Source organism: Knufia obscura (assembly GCF_036327395.1).
Source record: "Knufia obscura strain CCFEE 5817 isolate CBS 148926 chromosome Unknown scaffold_32, whole genome shotgun sequence".
Lineage (NCBI taxonomy): Eukaryota > Fungi > Ascomycota > Eurotiomycetes > Chaetothyriales > Trichomeriaceae > Knufia > Knufia obscura.
In genome coordinates this window covers 20,786-38,367 of record NW_027042718.1, presented here as the reverse complement: position 1 = coordinate 38,367, position 17,582 = coordinate 20,786, and the positions used below count along the sequence as shown (strand labels likewise).

The 17,582-nt window shown below is 46.4% G+C and overlaps 7 protein-coding genes across 7 annotated transcripts; 4 read left to right on the top strand and 3 right to left on the bottom strand.

Moving 5' to 3' along the window:
• Window positions 1–696: 696 nt before the first annotated feature.
• Window positions 697–2,451, top strand: PMZ80_011231 (uncharacterized protein; the record flags this gene model as incomplete). The annotated part of the gene is made up of 1 exon (XM_064879610.1): window positions 697–2,451. One exon carries the CDS (start codon window positions 697–699, stop codon window positions 2,449–2,451), a length of 1,755 nt encoding a protein of 584 aa, XP_064724634.1.
• A 4,503-nt stretch (window positions 2,452–6,954) lies between these two features.
• Window positions 6,955–8,084, bottom strand: PMZ80_011230 (uncharacterized protein; the record flags this gene model as incomplete). Its single annotated transcript, XM_064879609.1, has 5 exons — window positions 6,955–7,380; window positions 7,429–7,568; window positions 7,619–7,735; window positions 7,783–7,855; window positions 7,911–8,084. 5 exons carry the CDS (start codon window positions 8,082–8,084, stop codon window positions 6,955–6,957), a joined length of 930 nt encoding a protein of 309 aa, XP_064724633.1.
• Window positions 8,085–9,509: 1,425 nt separating this feature from the next.
• Window positions 9,510–10,580, top strand: PMZ80_011229 (uncharacterized protein; the record flags this gene model as incomplete). The annotated part of the gene is made up of 2 exons (XM_064879608.1): window positions 9,510–9,652; window positions 9,698–10,580. 2 exons carry the CDS (start codon window positions 9,510–9,512, stop codon window positions 10,578–10,580), a joined length of 1,026 nt encoding a protein of 341 aa, XP_064724632.1.
• Window positions 10,581–10,824: 244 nt separating this feature from the next.
• On the bottom strand, window positions 10,825–11,727 carry PMZ80_011228 (uncharacterized protein; the record flags this gene model as incomplete). Its single annotated transcript, XM_064879607.1, has 1 exon — window positions 10,825–11,727. One exon carries the CDS (start codon window positions 11,725–11,727, stop codon window positions 10,825–10,827), a length of 903 nt encoding a protein of 300 aa, XP_064724631.1.
• A 451-nt stretch (window positions 11,728–12,178) lies between these two features.
• PMZ80_011227 (uncharacterized protein) lies at window positions 12,179–13,309 on the top strand (the record flags this gene model as incomplete). The annotated part of the gene is made up of 1 exon (XM_064879606.1): window positions 12,179–13,309. One exon carries the CDS (start codon window positions 12,179–12,181, stop codon window positions 13,307–13,309), a length of 1,131 nt encoding a protein of 376 aa, XP_064724630.1.
• A 2-nt stretch (window positions 13,310–13,311) lies between these two features.
• PMZ80_011226 (uncharacterized protein) lies at window positions 13,312–15,465 on the bottom strand (the record flags this gene model as incomplete). The annotated part of the gene is made up of 1 exon (XM_064879605.1): window positions 13,312–15,465. The coding sequence occupies one exon, from the start codon at window positions 15,463–15,465 to the stop codon at window positions 13,312–13,314; it is 2,154 nt and encodes a 717-aa protein (XP_064724629.1).
• Window positions 15,466–15,937: 472 nt separating this feature from the next.
• Window positions 15,938–17,040, top strand: PMZ80_011225 (uncharacterized protein; the record flags this gene model as incomplete). Its single annotated transcript, XM_064879604.1, has 3 exons — window positions 15,938–15,957; window positions 16,007–16,742; window positions 16,786–17,040. The coding sequence occupies 3 exons, from the start codon at window positions 15,938–15,940 to the stop codon at window positions 17,038–17,040; spliced, it is 1,011 nt and encodes a 336-aa protein (XP_064724628.1).
• Window positions 17,041–17,582: the final 542 nt, after the last annotated feature.

The window sequence follows — 17,582 nt, the reverse complement described above, 5'->3', positions numbered from 1 at the left end:
CAGGCCACCAGGCGCGATGGAAATCACGGCTGGTGGATTTGCTGTGCCTCGCCGTTTCACCCCGGCATGGTGGATAGGCTTGCGCATGTGGAATGGAAAGGTAAGAGACCACAATGCAAGGCTCTTGGGATTAATATAAAGCTCATCAATCTGCCATTTGGATGTCCAATACTGTAAATGAACATTAAAGGAGCTGTGGCTTCAGTGTTTGTTATGATGTTGCTGTTTTCCGACATCTGTGGTCTGCTCGAGCAGCTGTCGTCCTCACGATCCGCCCACCAGACAGAATCCATCACCCAGGAATGGTTCGACCGGCATGTCGGGAAATTGCAATTGTCTGTCGAAGGCCTTGCACTTCTATCGTGCTTCATTCCTGCCCGACGATGCGACCGTGTTTACGGCCTCGGTGAGATAGCGTATTGCACGTATCGCAGTCAAAAGCCTGGGGAATCGGGACAAGTCGACAGCAAGAAATCGAACGGATGCGGAAAGAGGGAAATCTCGACTGTGCTACCGCTGTCATGCAAGCCGCGGCGGAGTGTGGTGCGCAGCTGTTCATCTCGAGCACCACTAACCATCACCGAGCTCGACCACAACCTGGATCAAGTGGCTGCACTGTGTGACTTCTCCGATGTCGAGCTTCGAAAGCGGTATTCCCAATTGGACAGATCCTCCTTATCAAGTCAATTGACGTCGATGTTCCAGCGAATGTCGAGCCTGGAGGTCAAATGGGTTGTGCGATTGCTGCTCAAGGACTTGACGCCGGCCACCGTTCCCCAAGAACTGATGGTTGAGCTTGTACACCAGAGTCTGCCTCCTGTGCTGAGTGTGCTCGACTCATTCCCTAAAGCTCTGAGCCACCTTCAGGAACGAGAATCAACCTGTTCGGGCCAAGCTCGGCCACTGGTACCACAAGCTGGTACGCGTGTAAGCCTGCCCCATTTTGAAAAAGCGCGCAGTATCAAGCACGGCTATTCCCTGATGCGAGGACAAGAAGTTAGTGTCGAGCGCAAGTACGATGGCGAGTATTGTCAAGTGCATATCTGGCAGGACAGCAATAGTCGAAAGCCAGTGATCAAATTATTCTCGAAAAGCGGTCGAGATTCAACCATTGATCGTGATCCTATCCTGCCGACGATTCGACAGTGCCTGGGCGCAAGCAGAATGGCAGATCGAGTGCAGAAGCATTGCGTCTTGGTTGGGGAACTTGTGGTGTGGAGTGATGTGGTCCGCGACATCATGCCGTTCCACAAGATTCGGAGACACGTCACCCGTGCGGGACGCCGTCTGGGTTGCCAGAGAGACTCCTCGCCAGATTCTGATGAGCATCTGATGATCGTCTTCCACGACATCCTGCTGTGGGATGACCACATCTGCATTTATGAGACCTACAGGCAGCGACGACAACACCTCCAGAAGCTTGTTCAGTCGGTTCCTGGCCGAGCCGCGATCGGGCGTCAAATCGTGCTCGACTTTACTGCCACTCGAGGTACGTCTGCACTGGCTCGCGAGATGGCGTATGCACTTTCGCAGAGATGGGAAGGTCTGGTGCTGAAAGCGTGTCGCGATCCATACATCGGTGTCCACGGCGGAGTCACACAGTACGTAAAGGTGAAGAAGGACTATATACCAGGCTTAGGCGATTCGGTCGACCTGCTCGTCATTGGTGGTCGATGCGATCCTGTGGCAGCGGCAAGCTTGTCACTGATGCCGGGAACGTGGACAAGCTTCTCTCTGGCCTGTCGAGAAGTGGATCAAGAGGGCTGTCGTGTTGAGCTCAGTCCTTCGTTCCGCATCGTGGGCACTGTTTCACATCCATCGATCTCAATATCCAACATTCACTTTCTGAATGCTCATGGCCGTCTATCTCGGTTCCAGTTCTCGATGACTGGACAACAAATGCAGATCCTCACGGAACTGACGGGAAGGTCTCTTCCGACACATCTATTCTCGCAGCCTGCCGTGGTTGAGGTGATCGGTGCGGGGTTCGACCGGCCTTCAAATGCACGATATCTAACACTCCGATTCCCTCGTGTCCTCAAGGTCCATCTTGACCGCTCTCTGGGTGATGCTATTAGCTATGACGAGTACCAACGCGCGGCACAGGCCAGTCGCGAAGTTGGAGACCCGGACACCACATACGGCTCATGGTTGAGCAAGCTCGATCCTGAAAGCGAGGACGATGTAGGGGCTACAACCACCCCGTCCCCAGCCAGTCATTCCCAAGAGTCCGACTTGTCCAAGGAGAATGCCCCAAGTGCACAGGTTGACCGTACAACAGGGATCAAGAGACGGGCCAGTTTCTCACCAGTCCATTCAAGCACTATAAAGGAATGCCGGCGGGTCGACGTTACAACAAAGGCGCTTGGCGAGGCATACACGAAGAGCATTGACGAAAGCAATCCAATGGAGGTCCCAGACAGCCAGGAAGATGCTGAAGCTGCAGGTTAGGGCCTGAGATATGTCGAACTCAAAGAGGACGATGAGCCCAACCAAGGTCGTATCCATCCGCTTGCCCAACAAAGTCGTCCAGCCCCCAGACAAGGTTGCTTTCCTGCTTTCCTGCTTCCCTTGGATGTGGCCAGCGAATTGCTGACGCTTGGGGAGTGCGCTACGTTGGGTGAGATTGCTCTCGAATCCGGTTGGAATGTCCACACTGGAAGAAATATGGTTTCAAACTTGCCTTTCTGTCGAAACCCACTCGACAGATGATTCTAAAAGGGCACAGCAGATTGATGGTGTTCTCGGCGTCAAGCCTAGAATTCGTCCCTGGTGCCGTGTCCTCCAAAATCACCAGCACCGAGCCGAGGCTGGTCCACCATGTCAAGTCGTCTTCGTAGTACGAGAGGATGCTTAGTGTTTGTGTGATCAGGGCGGCCGAGCGGGCAGATTTGGGACGCATTGGCAAATTTGCACGGGCTGAAGAAAACGGTCTCGCGCACATTTCAAGGAACTTTGTCCATTTTTGGCGTGAATGTAAGCAGACGCTCGAATTACATCAATTCGTTAAATCAAAGGAAACGAGATAATCTCGATAGCAATACTTCCAAAAGCACTTGGGACACTTCCGCGTACTCACAATTATTATATCACGACAGGATATGCAACTTCGCTGGGCTAGATTAATGTCCACCAGTAAAGCGGAGCTATAAGCTACTCGCGTTAGAGGGCCCTTGAAATGATTGTGAAGCTGTCCCACTCGACAGAGCCATTCAATTGGTCGAGAGAATCGTCGTGGGGGTGGCGGTGCTGTCTTGGCTCACCCAAAACGCAGCTCAGCTCACCCTCAGCTCACCCTTGGCTCAACTTCGGCTCACCTGAAAGGGTGAGTTCAAGCGGCGACAGCTCACCCACTAATACGGAACGAGAAGTTCGGTCGTGAGAATCTGGGTCATTATATATGAGTATATTAAACTTCTTTATAATTCAATATTATAAATAAAAGTAATTATTCTAAATATAAGACTTAAAGTTAATATACTTAAAGTATATTATTTTAAAAAGTAATTTTAGTATATAAAAGCCTTTAAAAGGCCTTTATAAAAGCTACTTATCTATACTAATAGTATTTTACCTTATAAAGAAAGAGTATAAGTTAATTAGTTTTTAAAGTCTCTAAAAAAGAAGTTAATAATACTTTTATAAGAGCTATATCTTTATTTAATAGCGAAGCTCTTTTAGTACTAAGACTTTAATATATTTTATATATAACTAGTTTAGATAAGGTATTTTAAAATCCTTTTAAAGGCCTTCTTATATAGTAAGTAATAATAAGAAGATAAACATTAGAATCTAATATAAGTAATTAAAGATAAAATAAGTATCTTAATAAAACTTTTCTTAATATATTAATAAAAGACCTTATTTATTATATATAAGCGCTAATTACGTAATTAAAAAGGCTTTTATAAGTACTTAAGAAGGTCTTTACTTATTATAAATATTCTTTTATTAATATATATTCCTTTCTTACTTACTTTTTCTTTTTCGTTCTCTTTATTTATTTTTAAATAGCGAGTATAAGTACTATAATAAGAATTAAGCTCTTACTAAAACCTTATAAAATATGAATATTATTAACCTTACTAATACTCTTTAGCTTTATTTATATATCTCTATTAAGAGCTTAATAATCTTTTATAATATAAAAGAGAAGTCGGAGATTATATATTGTTAGTAGTAGTACTTAGTTAATAATAAGTACTTTAAAAAGCCTTTTACAATGCTAATTCTTTAGTACCTTAAAGAAAATATATCTTTAGAGCTTATAAAGTACTTCTAAAGAACTTTTTATACTCTTACTTACTATAATATAGTTCCTATAGCTTATAGGTATTTTTTAATAACTATTTCTAAATATCCTTTTACTTTAAAGAAGAGAATATATACTATAATATTTCTTTTTTAAATTAAAGATTATATAAAGCTTAAAGAGTAAGTTTTTAGTAATATAAGGTCTTTTTAATATCTTCTTAACTTATTTTAATATATTATAAATATAATATACTATTTAGTAAGTTAACTTAAGGCTTTTAGCTTTAATTAAGTTTCTTAATTAAAAGCCTATATATAAGTACTTTTATTAATATAGCGAGATTAAACGCTATAAAAGAGCTTTTAAAGGTCTTATAGCTTATATATATACCTCTATTTCTTTAAATAAATAGCCTTTAACTCGTTATTCTATAGTATAAAATAACTCTATAGGTACTTTATAAGTACTTACTAAGAACTTTATTAATAATCTTCTTAAGCTATATTATAAATCTAAAACGGCTTATAAGCTATTAAGAATTTATAATAGTTATTAATTATAATTAATTAAAATAAATTAAGTAAGTAGATATAAAGTAGTTCTAAAGGCTTTACTAAGTTTTTCTTAAAGCTCTTATTAGTTAACTTATATAATTAATTATACTAGTTATAAAGAAAAATATTTAATTTTTCGTTATTTCTAGTACTCTATTAAGTCTACTAACTTAATAGAGAATATAAGCTTTTTAAAGCTCTTATTAAGTACTATTATTACTACTTAATAAATAACGAAGTCTAAGTACTTAAATATTCTTTTTATATAATTAAAGTAAAAAACTTATAATAAGTACTTCTTAAGACTTATTTAAGGCCTTTTTAAGGCTTTCTAGTATTTTATTTAGGGTTTAAATCTCTAGTAATCGTCTCTTAGCTATATTAAATAAAGTAGTTACTTTTTATTCTTTAAAATTAAATAAAAAGTTCTTTTCTATATCTTTTCTCTTACGGTATTTATCTTTACCTACTTTTATTACCTTTAAAAGTATTTTCTTAGGTAAAAGAAGAACTTTTAAGTCTTTTATAATAAATTAATATATTACGAACTTCTATTAGTAAGATAAAAGTAAAAAATATATAAAAAGACTTTCTAAAGCCTTTTTAGTATAATTCTAATAAAGCTATCTTCTTTAATATTTTCTTATATAAAGGTATAAAGAGTCTTTAAAAGACCTTTATACTAGCCTTATAAATTTGTTATAGTTAAAAGTGCTTTTTTAAAAGAAGTAAAGGCTTTTAAATCTTATCGGTACTAATATTATAAATAACTTAATATATAACGCCTTAAAAAGTACTTATAAATCCCTTTAAACGTTATTTATAAATTTAAATTTGATTATTGAGATAAATAGTTTATATATATTTAAGATATTATATTTTATAATAAAGAAGTTCTTATTATTTACTTTTCTAACGAATAAGCTAAATTATTTAGTAAAAGTACTTTTTATAGATTAATCTTATTAATAAAAGTCTATTTAGACGAATTTATAATTTATATTATTATCTTAGAACAATTTATATAAGTTACTTTAACGGCCTTTAGTAGATATTAATTATATATACTTTTTCATAATAAATAAAAAGAAAAGAGAATATACTTAATTCTTAATATCTTATTTATATCCTACTTGAAGTGAGTACTTAGAAAGGCCTTAATTAAAGATTAGTAGCCTAATATTATTTTTTATCTTTCTTTTCATTTCTTTACTAAGAGTTATATACTTTAAATAAAGAGAAAACGATTTCTATAATATATAGTCTTTATTTAAAGAAAGCCTTACTAAAGCCCTAATAGCTTTATAAATCTATATAGATTAAAATATATTCGTAAAAGCCTTTAAAAGGCTTTAAAGTACTCCTTTCTTCTTCGGTATTAAAATGAGCTTTATTTAGTATATATACTTATTATCTATACTTAACTATAATTTAATAGAACTGATACCTCTACTAGTAGTAAATACGATATATATAAGTAATTAAAGACCTAGTTCTACTAGCTAAATAGTATCTATACTAGGTACTACCCTAATACCTTAGTCTAGTCCTTTTAAAGGTTTTTAGATACCTAAACCTAATATCTTAGCAATATAACCGACCGGCCCAAATATAAACACGTGATACGGCCGCTTAAGAAGCCACCGGCCTTACCTTGACTTCGCGTCTTGGCAAACAAGATAACGGCCCCCACGTAAATGTGCTTAAACTTCCAGGGGCTGAACGCTAGTAGTACCTGTGACATAACGGAGCATACCCGTCGGCCAAACATTTGAACTAATGATCGCTATAAACCTGGCTAAACTTGTTCTTGGAGCGGTCATTCTGTTTATTTAAGCAGCGAGTGGAAATAGAAGAGTGCAATGATAAAGCTGCTCAACCATATATCAGGCTGCTCTCTCCCCAATCACGTCGCATCAAGTCACGGTTTTGCCATCCGTCGATGATCATACTATTACAGTCTCGATCCTCAGCTTCATATCGATGTCTCTTCAAGCTCCCCAGTCGTCATGCCCGCATGGATGTCAGAGGGGCCGACATTGTCGGGTACACCACTGCAGAATATGAACCTTAAATAGCGCGCTAGCTAAGCTTGCATGATTATTTTAGAAGCACACAGTGGTACTTTTCTACCTGCTATCGTCTTCACGCTTGAAAGTTCTTAGCGGCATAGTCCTTCCAGCTGATCGGTTTGCGCAACTCCGACTTAGCTACCAGATCCAAGCCCTTCTCAACCGCGTCCGCTGGCTCACCAGCAAAGTATCCGGGGTCAATGATGAGCTCGAAGTTTCCCCTCAATTCCGCTCGCACGACTTCCGGCAGGAATGATGCCCACATATCCATTGGCAAAGTGTTCAACTGAGCCTTCTGAGAGGTAGCGGCCTGGAAGTCCTCGACAAGCTGGCTAGGCGTGAAGTAGCCACTCGCGGCCGCGATCCGCTTGTTCAACGTGTCTTGCATGTTGAGCAAGATGGCAGCAACGAATACACCAGTGTCGGTGGCAGGGTCGATCAGTGGAATCTTGAGGTCAGCGGCGAATGGAACGTTCATCGCATATTCCCCGTTGTCACCCTGTCCAAGTCAGCATTCAGGTACAGGTCTGTGGGCAGGTCAACTCACCTTTCTGATCGCTTGCATGATGCCTGACATGAACATTGCCGGCATGAAATATGTTCCTGGAACACCAACTGATCGGGCGTATTCCTCGATCTCGGCCTTTCCGTCAAAGTGTTTGACCGCGGTGATCTTGCCGCCAGTAGCTGCCTTCTAGTGAGTATGCCTCCATGTTATCCTTTCGGAATTCACATACCTTTGGTGACGTGAACGAGAGAAGACCATATGAGTCTCTCTACATTCGCGGCCTTTGAAGCATCGACGATGGCCTTGCCTTGTTTGATTTCTGTATCGATGTTCATAGTTTCCCAGACTATTGGGGGTCAGAATGTTATGCGCTGGTTTTGTCTGATCACCTACAATTAGTGACGCCAAAGACGACACTGGACCCTTCGACAGCCTTGGATACTGATTGCGCATCATTCAGGTCGGCCTTGCACAGAGTCAGTAAATTTCAATTTTGATTCCAGTGTCCGGGGAGTTCTCACGTTGACCACCTCAACGCCCTGCTCCTTCAGGCTGACTGCAGCCGGCTTGGTTGCATCTCGAGTGATAGCCCGGATCTTGTACGTCTTGGACAGCTGAGCGTGTCCAAGCACGGTCTTGATGACGGAGCCGCCCTGGTTGCCAGTGGCTCCAAAGACAGTGAGGAGTTTCGACATGTTTGTGTTGGTTTGAGTCTCGAGGACGCTTGATTCTTCTCAATGAGCTTGTAGTTGGGGATCTGAAATGGACAGTTGATGTAAAGAGAAATTGAATCGTGGGAATTGTCAGTGCTCTTATATCCACGAGTTAGCCTACATCAGCGAAGTCTGCGAACACTTTCAGGACCATCAGGACTTAAGCACGCTTCGCAAACTCCGCCAAGTCATCGTCTCATGGTTGGGCGATTATGCTCTCCGTCCGAATGCCACCGGTGCACCGCAGACTGAGTCCTCCGCAAGCAGGATTTGCCTTGACTCGAAAGGGACAAGTTACGACGAAAGGCGTGTCTCAAGTCTTGGTGTGCCATCTTGCTCTCCGGTCTGCTGTATCGACTGCATGGCTGGTGTGGGACTGCGTAGCAAGCATTGCAAGGGTTTGTCTGTTGGTCTCCGTCATTCGGGTTTGTCCGACGAGCGCAAGAGCGAGTGAAGACTCGAGCTTGCGGAGTGGCTAGAATCGCTCGCCCAAGCTTTGAAATACGAGAGCAGTCGCATGGAGGCTTGCAAGCCGAACCCCAGACCATGATCGGAAGAGTATTGACCACTTGTGCGAGTCGCCTATCAAAATCGACGGGCAGGTCCCTGCATATAGGACTTGATTTACATAAGCAGTCGCGCTGTCGTCCGGAGTATTTCTCAGCCATCGCATGAATGACATCGTGCCATGTGCTCGCTGCTACCAAGGCATTTGCCTACCAACGGGTAAGCAAGGGCATCCGACGCAGAACTGGCAGTATCCCAATCAGCTCCACGACGGTGGGTCAAGAGGCGATGCGCAATCGTCTTGACAGAAATGATGGTGGTCTAGAGGTAGATGGATCAAAAAGTGGCCAATGAGAAGTGGCATCTCATGGCTAGCCACTTAAGACGTAGCTTCCTCCAGCTGGCTCTGGGGCTAGGGAAGGGTCTAGCGATGGCTCATAAGTGTGGATCGATACGCGAGGCTAGTTGTCCAATAACGGACCTAAACATTCCCTTAACTGCGTCTGATTGTGTTGTGTCAGCATTTTGTCAGCATTCTATTGTAGGTACATGCTCTTGGCTTGGGACACCACCAAGCTTCGACAACCATCGCGTTGGAAGATGTCCCTGTCGAACAGTCATTTGCCGCTCGATACCTCGGCGACCCTCAAGCCGGCGTGACAAATGGTCCACACATGTTTGCAATGTAGCCACGTCGCGATGCTGGTCCGTACTGGACCACTAGAACAGGACAGACCGCCTGGTCTGATATAAGATCTGCTACTTCTGTCCTGGAAGAAGAGCTTCCCAGCCAGAACACAGCAGCAGCAGTAGCACCTTTAACAAAGAGCTTCACTACCAGAAACCCGTAACAGCACCATTCACAAAGAGCCCCCAAGTCACATCTAGGTACAATACAAAATGAGCCACCAAGCAGCTTGGATCAAAGAGCAACATGCCCAACTAGTGGTTGATGAGGCCTCAACTCCAACCCCGGGGCCAGGCGAATTGCTCATCAAGGTCAAGACCATAGCCTTCTCTCCACTCGAGGCGAAGATACAAAGGTGAGCATCCCTACCCCTAAGTAACAGACACATCTAACCATTCAGATTGGCCCTCATCCCAATCTCATACCCCAACATTCTCGGCATGTCCTTCGGCGGCACAGTCGAGAGCGTCGGATCCGACGTATCAAACTTCAAACCAGGCGACAAAATCGTGACCGTCCGCGACGGCGCAAAAGGCGGCGACCCCAAGTTCGGCGCATACCAGCAATACGCCCTCGCCTCCGCAACCTCAACCGCCAAACTCCCCGATGACGTCCCCCTCGAGAACGCCTCGACATCAGTCCTCAACATGGCCGCCGTCGCCTCCGCCCTCTCAATTTTCATGGGCCTCGACCGCCCCTCCGCCACAAGCAAAGCACAAAGCAACGGCAAGAAAATCCTCATCTACGGCGGCTCCAGCTCCGCTGGTGGTCTCGCGACAAGCTACGCCACCGCAGCAGGCTACGAAGTAATAACGACATCCTCCCCCAAGCACAAATCCTTCGTGCAATCTCTCGGCCCATCAACAATCATAGACCACTCCCAATCCCACGCCGACATCGTAAGCGCCGTCAAATCCCACGGCCCCTACGAAGCCATCTTCGACGCCATCGGTCTCCAACCCGTAACAGAAATCCTATCCGAATACCTCCAGTCGCTCGGCGGAGGAAGCTGGTACTCGCTCGGTGTCGCAATGAAGCCCCTGCCAGAAAATATCAAGCAGATTTTCGCGCCGTACAGCTTATCGCTTGATAAGCCGGAGAATAGTGAGTTCAGGACGTGGTTTTACAGCGAGCTTGTGCCGAAGGGACTGCAGTCGGGAATCATTGTGCCTACGAGGGCACAGTGGGTTGAGGGTGGATTGGGGCAGGCGCAGAAAGCGCTCGATATGATGATGGAGGGTCAGGTTAGTGGGACGAAGCTTTTGATGGGTTTGAGCGCGTAAATTTGGATTGTGGATAGATATTATTACTGCATCAATGGATTTGCATTGCCTTCTTGACTTGTATCTCCGGTCCAGTAGCTGGATAGTCAAGTGGAAGGGCGCAGAGACTCAGCGGATGCACCTTGCTTGGAACATGATCTTGAGACGACAGGCAAACTTTTCATAATCATCACGAGAGACTCGTGGCAAACAACGATCCAAGAGAATAATGTTAAAGAATATCTATCCAGGAATCCAAGGCCCCTCATGCAACGACCTTCAATCCAGCCGCCGTCAACAACCCCGCAAACTCTTTCCTCGAATTCTCAGGCAACAGTGTGAAAGGCTTCCTAATACCACCAGTCTTGTGACCCAGCAGTTCCATACCCGTCTTCACCGCAGCATGGTACTGATTTGCCTCCAAGAACTTGCAAATAGGAAAGATCACCGACCACAATTCTCGGCCCTTCTTCAAGTCCCCATTCACAGCAACTGCGTCCCACAACTGCACTGACAGTTCCGGAATGATATTCGATGCACCCCATACGGATCCCTTAGCACCAGCCGCCAGTCCGTAGAAAGTCAACGTATCCCAGCCGTTGAAAGCTGTAATCTCGTTCTGGCGCTCGAAAAGGAGTTCTGTCAGTGCTGGGCCGTCGCCCGATGTATCCTTGAGGTACTTGACGCCGCTCTTGGACAGGCCAGCGATTTGTTCTGGTGTGAGTTTCAGTCCAGTCGCTGAGGGGATGTTGTAGTACATGAGGGGGATGTTCGCCGCCTTGCCAATTTCGACCATCATTTGCTCCAGTTGCTCATAGGTGACTGCGTCATAATATGGCGGTACGACCATCAGTGCGTTCGCACCGGTGTCGGAAGCGTGCTTGGCCAGCTCAAGGCATTCTCGTGTTGTTAATGCACCGGTGCCGGCGACCACTGATATCCTGCCGGCGGCGTATTCGACGCACAGCTCGATTAATTGTTTACGTTCAGCCTGTGTCATGGCTGTGAACTCTCCTGTTGAGCCGCCTGGGACGATGCCGTGGACACCAGCCGCGACCAGTCTATCAATGTGCTCCTTGAGGCGTTGAGCGTCGATCTGGGTCTGGTCGTCGGTCCATGGTGTTATGACAGCGACCATAATACCGCCGAGCTCTTTCGGTGGTGCCATGATCATTATCTGTTTGTCCTGACAGAAAGTGGTGGTGTTTGAGTGATGTGATGAGAAGGAAGAAAGTGGTCTGTCGTTCTTACTGTGCCAGCTGTTCCAAGAAGTGTGTTCTTGTACTTCTATCACCTTCCTTATTCGTTGTGTTACCCATCCGTAGCGGGCCTCTTTCCGAGCGGAATAATTCGTTTTCGGCGTCGGCTTTCCGCGTTGGGCCAGACTCGAGGCCGCTCCACCAATCGGAGACTCGCTTTTGCCACAGGCAAGAGTTTCCGCTATAGTTGTACCACATCTTCCCCACGTTCCAGAACAGCCTCGGACGATAGGGCTTGGTCGAACAAGTCATGTGCATCACCATCGGATAACGATTAACGTGGAGGCGTCGCCTGAGATATTTCAGCATGAAGCCACCCCAGATCGAGTCTGTTTGGTATCACTACCGAACCAAATCATCATGGCAAACCGAGCACCCAATCTAGATGAGAATGTCTTCTCGATCAGCGACCTGAAGCATGAAGGCAGTCGGAGGTTGCCCAAGGCGACTCGAGACTACTACAATGAGGGTGCCATGGATTTGATCACGTTGAATGACAACGTGAGCTCATATGATAAGTTCAAGATTCGGCCTCGAGTATTGCGAAATGTTGCGAACGTCGACATGTCAACCTCAATATTCGGTCAAACGATATCGATGCCATTCGGTATCAGTCCGACCGCCATGCAACAGCTAGCACATCCGGACGGCGAGGAAGCGACATCGAGAGCGGCTGCATCCATGAATCTGCCAATGTGCCTATCATCATATTCCAACACATCTCTCGAGAACGTCAAACGCGAAGGGAATGGCAATCCATATATGATGCAAATGTGTATTGTCAAGGATCGCAATGTCACCCTCCAGTTGATGAAGAGGGCGCAAGCCGCTGGCTACAAGGCCATGTTCATTTCAGTCGATGTCCCAGTTCTTGGCCGCCGCCTCAACGAGATGAAGAACAACTTCCAGCTGCCAGAAGATCTTGTCTTTCCCAATATCCTGTCATCAGGTGGCGCTGAATTCTCAGCCAAGGACGAGGTTCGAGAAGATGGCCCCCAAGCATACGATGACACCTTGGAATGGGAAGAAATCATTCCCTGGTTGAAGGAGAACGCTGGAGGTATGGAGATCTGGTTGAAGGGTGTGACATCACCGAGCGACGTCGAGACGGCAATCAAGTATGGCGTTGACGGCGTCGTGATCTCGAACCATGGAGGCAGACAGTTGGACAGCATGCCATCGACAATTGATGCCCTGACCGAATGTGCTCCGGTAGCCCGTGGTCGCATCCAGATAGCGGTTGACGGTGGCATCCGCAGAGGTACCGACATCTTCAAAGCACTTGCTCTTGGTGCTCAGTACTGCTTCATTGGCAGAATCGCAATATGGGGTCTTGCGTATGGTGGACAAGCTGGGGTTGAGCTGGCACTGAAGATTCTCCAGCACGAGCTGCAGACAGCGATGGCTTTGGCCGGCTGTCGCAGCATTGATGAGATCAGTCGAGATCATTTGAGTGTATTGGGACAGAACAATTTGCTGGCGAAGCTATGAAATCAACACAAGATCACCCACTCCTTCTTCTCGCGAGACAGCTCGATCCAAGTGGTCGCCTGTTGCGACTTTCCAGCCCGGCTACTGGAGCTCCTTGTTGATACTGGCGAAGCCGCTACCTGATCTCGACGAGCCCACACCTCTTTCATCATATCCTTGGCAGCTCGGTAGCAATGCAAACCTGTCTTCCAAAAGGCCGTCTCGATCCATTTGAGCAGAACATCTCTTCGGGTACCCGGACTCGCCTCACAACCAGCAATGAACGCCGGCCATGCTGTACCGGGGCCGTGTAGATTCATCTGGCCCAAGGACAAATCGAAGTGTCGGAGAGCATTGATCACATCATCGATATGGCTCTGCAGGATCCATGCGTTGACATCGCGGATGCGACGATAGAAGAAGATCACCAGAGCCGAGTTTAGTGCTCGGATCATATACTGGGTTGGTGGTAGGGTTGTTGTGAGTTCGGCTGGTAGGGAATTGTGGTTCGAGGCGAAGGTGCATACCATATCTTCAAGACGTGTTGTTCTCTTGCTAAGCGAGCGTTGCATACTGGAGTCTGGTTTGAGCATATCCTTTATGTTCGCCAACCGTGTGGTCTGAGACAACAAACTCAACCATGTTTCAGGTAGTCCGTATATTTGCAGATACATACTGTCAGGATGCTGCCTTGGGTCCTGCAAATGGATATCGTGCAAACCGACTTCTTTGTCTTTTTGCTCTGCCATGTCGGGCTCTTCGTGATCTTCTCCTTGCTCGATCCGTAAAAAGTCGTCAAGTCGAGCGTTGTGTCCAGCTTCAGGCTGAGGAGCATATGGAATCCTCGGCATGTGTATTATCGGTGCGCTTGCCGCCTTGTCTTCGTGTAGCACATATGTGCTTTCCCCAACAATTCTGGCCCAGGTATACATATGGTGAAGGATCCGTGCTCGACGAGAGATCTGCCGCTTTGCTAGTCCACGAACTCGGAGTAAACGTTCGGCATCTATCATGTAGCATCTGGCATCTCGCTGGTTTCCTGCAATGATTGAATACGTCAAAGTGCTCATCAATGCCATCAACTGATCCTTGTATTTTGCCTTGTTCGGACCTTGGAGTTCCGTCTGTAGCGATTTCTGCAAGTGCTCCTTGGCTCTCTGTCCTGCTCTGAAGGCGATATCGTTCCAATACATGGCGTTAGTAATATCTGAGCCAGATGGATTCATGGCGATGTGATACGCAGAGCAAGCTAACAAGCTGTAGAGGTTCGCGGCGTTTGCGTGTTTGACTGCTCGACCAAGGTACATGATGTCTGCCAGAGTTTGTACTGCTGCGGCAACGTTCAAGACTTTGTATGGCGACTTCGTGTTGAAAGGCAAGGCTGCAATAGCTGCAACAACATGGTCACTGAAGTGCTTGACCAGTGTAGGCGCTTCATTCTTCAGCTCGAGGTCGTCAATGTTGCTTGGTGCTGGAATGGATTGTGGAATAGGTACAGGCGGCTGTGCCGGATAGGGTGTAGATGTAGATTGCAGGCCAAAATCGTGATCGGCTATAGTGGCATCGACCGCGAAATTGTCTGGTTGCTGGCTGAGCCAATTCTCAAAGTCAAGATCAAAAAGGTCCGACCATTGCAAGTAGTCGGGTAGAGATGTTAGTGCATCGAGAGTGGACGGGGTGTCAACGAGGCGTGAACTTGGGTCATTATGCATCTCAGGCATTACCAGCGCAGCAGGAGCAAGAGTAGGCGCAGAAGCGAGGTTAGCGGCAACTGCCGGTGCTGCATTATTGAATTCGATCACCCCAAAGGGACCAACAGCAAGACCGTCGGTTCCTGCCTTCTTCGTATCCTGAGACCACGAATCGATCTCCGCCAAGGAATTATCGACTGAACGAGGCTCTACTTGCTCAGTTAACTGCGCGCTCATAGACAACCGTGCCTGCTCCGTATAGAGGTGCCGTCGAGTCCCGACCTTCGGGTCAGACAGGGTTGCCTTCCCATCCTCTGATACAAACTGTACGCTGGAGCTGTAGCCTTGACATTCCAGTCCGACTGCCTGACATGTCAAGCATTTTGGCTGTACTTGATCGCATTTAGTATGTCTGCGGCGACAATTCTCGCAACCACCTAGGACATGTGTTCGTCGCAATCGTTGATTGGCCGACTTTGGACCCATCGCGTTGCATGATTTTATCCGGCGGAGGCGGAGGAACAAGCGGAAGGCATTGCAGCACCAGCAGACTGCATTATTGCCTCTGGTAGGGAAAGAAGTGAGCTTCGATAGATAACAAATCTGATGGAAGGTGTTCCCTGAAAATGCGGAGAGTTCGGAAAATCCTGCCTGGGCTTATCACTACGTACTAGTCATTGTGATTGGCGGAGATGACCTCACCCAATCAGACGCGGGGCACTTGCGCAATGAACAACACAGCGGCGCGGCTTCCAGTAAAAGTGCTAGTGCCAAGGTCAAGAACTCTGTTGTTACCTGGTGCGGCCAGATGTTTTGGCATGTAGAGTCCCCGTAGGCAGAAAAGTCTTTGTAAGCCGTATTTGAGAACCTCTGGGAGCCAGATTAGATACAAGTCTTCGTCTTGGCTCATCACAAGACATCAGGAAGTAGCACGTACTGATCAAGCCCAACACCAAAGATGGCGGCACGAGTTTTCTTGTATGACAGTCAAGATTGGAATGTGTGAGCAAGGCTGACGGCAGGATAGAACAGGCGCATCTGGCTTCATCGGTGGTGAAACATTGTACCAGATTTCTCAACTACCTCAACCACATCAGATCAGATGTCTTGTCAGAGACATTTCAAAAGCACAACCAATCATAGATGCATTTCCATCGGCCGAGATCGTAAAGGGAGATCTGGATGACTCTGCCCTGGTGGAGAAGGAAGCTAGAGCCGCAGATATTGTTTTCCACCTGGCCAGCACAAAACATGAAGGTAGCTCGAAGGCAATTGCAGCAGGTCTTAGCGACGCAGATCGGAAAGCCCCTGGTTACTGGGTTCAAATGTCAGGCGCATCGATGTTTGCAGGCCCAGAGATCAAGGACGGCAAGTATGGTGAACCAAGTGACAAGGTGTGGGACGATGTGGACGACAATAAGGAGATCCTAGACGTGATCAAGTCGAGCCCAGCTCGTGTCGTTGACAATATTGTGCTATCTCAAGACCCTTCAAAGATCAAGACGGTGCTCATCCCCGGGCCTATGATCTACGGGACCGGCCATGGCCCAATCAACAGGAGAAGCATTCAATGTCCAGAGGTAACCAAGTATGCTTTGCAACACGGACAGCCGTACATGGTTGGTAAAGGTGAAAGCGCCTGGAGCAACGTGCATATTCATGACCTTGGCAAGCTCTTTTCTTTGCTGCTTCAAGCTGCGGTCGAGAAGCGAGAAGGAGTATGGAATGAGCAGGGAATACTTTTCCCAGAGAATGGGACCATGGTAGGCACATCTATTGTATTTGTGACGCGACTGACAATTCCAGGCCTTCGGTGAAGTCTCTCGGCACATTGCGAATGCTGCATACGAGCAGAAATTGATCAAATCAAATGAGGTGAAGTCTGTATCGAGTGAAGAGGCCAACCAGATCATGCCGCATGGTGCAGTGTTGCTAGGTACAAATGCACAGCTGAAGTCGTCGAGAGCGAAGGGGCCTCTGGGGTGGAAACCATCAGCTGCATCACTTGCAGAGGATATTCCGCTTATGGTAAAGGACGAAGCTGAAAGGCTGAAGAAGTAACGTTGAGCATCGTATGCTTCACCAATATGGAACGGCCAGGCTATGATTTCTAATCATCCTGTCTTGATTCCTGCTGTTCACTGTATCATGGCGTCTTGCTTAACTTTGCCAGGCTTCGCCTGTCATCACTCATGCTTCGTTGTTGGTGGCGATGTGCGGTCTGCTTCGCTGATGTGCACCAAGACCAAGACAGAAATGTATTTGGACCCGGAACCATGGGCGCATGCAACCAAACACTTCCAGAAGATCGCTCAAGTGATATATACTGTACAGGAAGATCGATTGTTTTGCTCACCGCCCCCGACCAACGTTGCCGCCTCACCTTCCCTACTTAGGTTGTCCCGGGCCGCCGGCTCGAGCTCTTCTGGCCGTAAGGCCTGAGGCAGCAATGAGCTCATGCCTACAGATAATGATTTCGGAGAAGTTGTGTCTTGAAGATTTTCTGTGACTCGGATCTCTGCTTCTGCTTGTCGCTAACCACTTTCGCAGTGAAGAGTACTCGACACCGTGAAAGATAATAGCAGCCAGTAATGTCATGATCA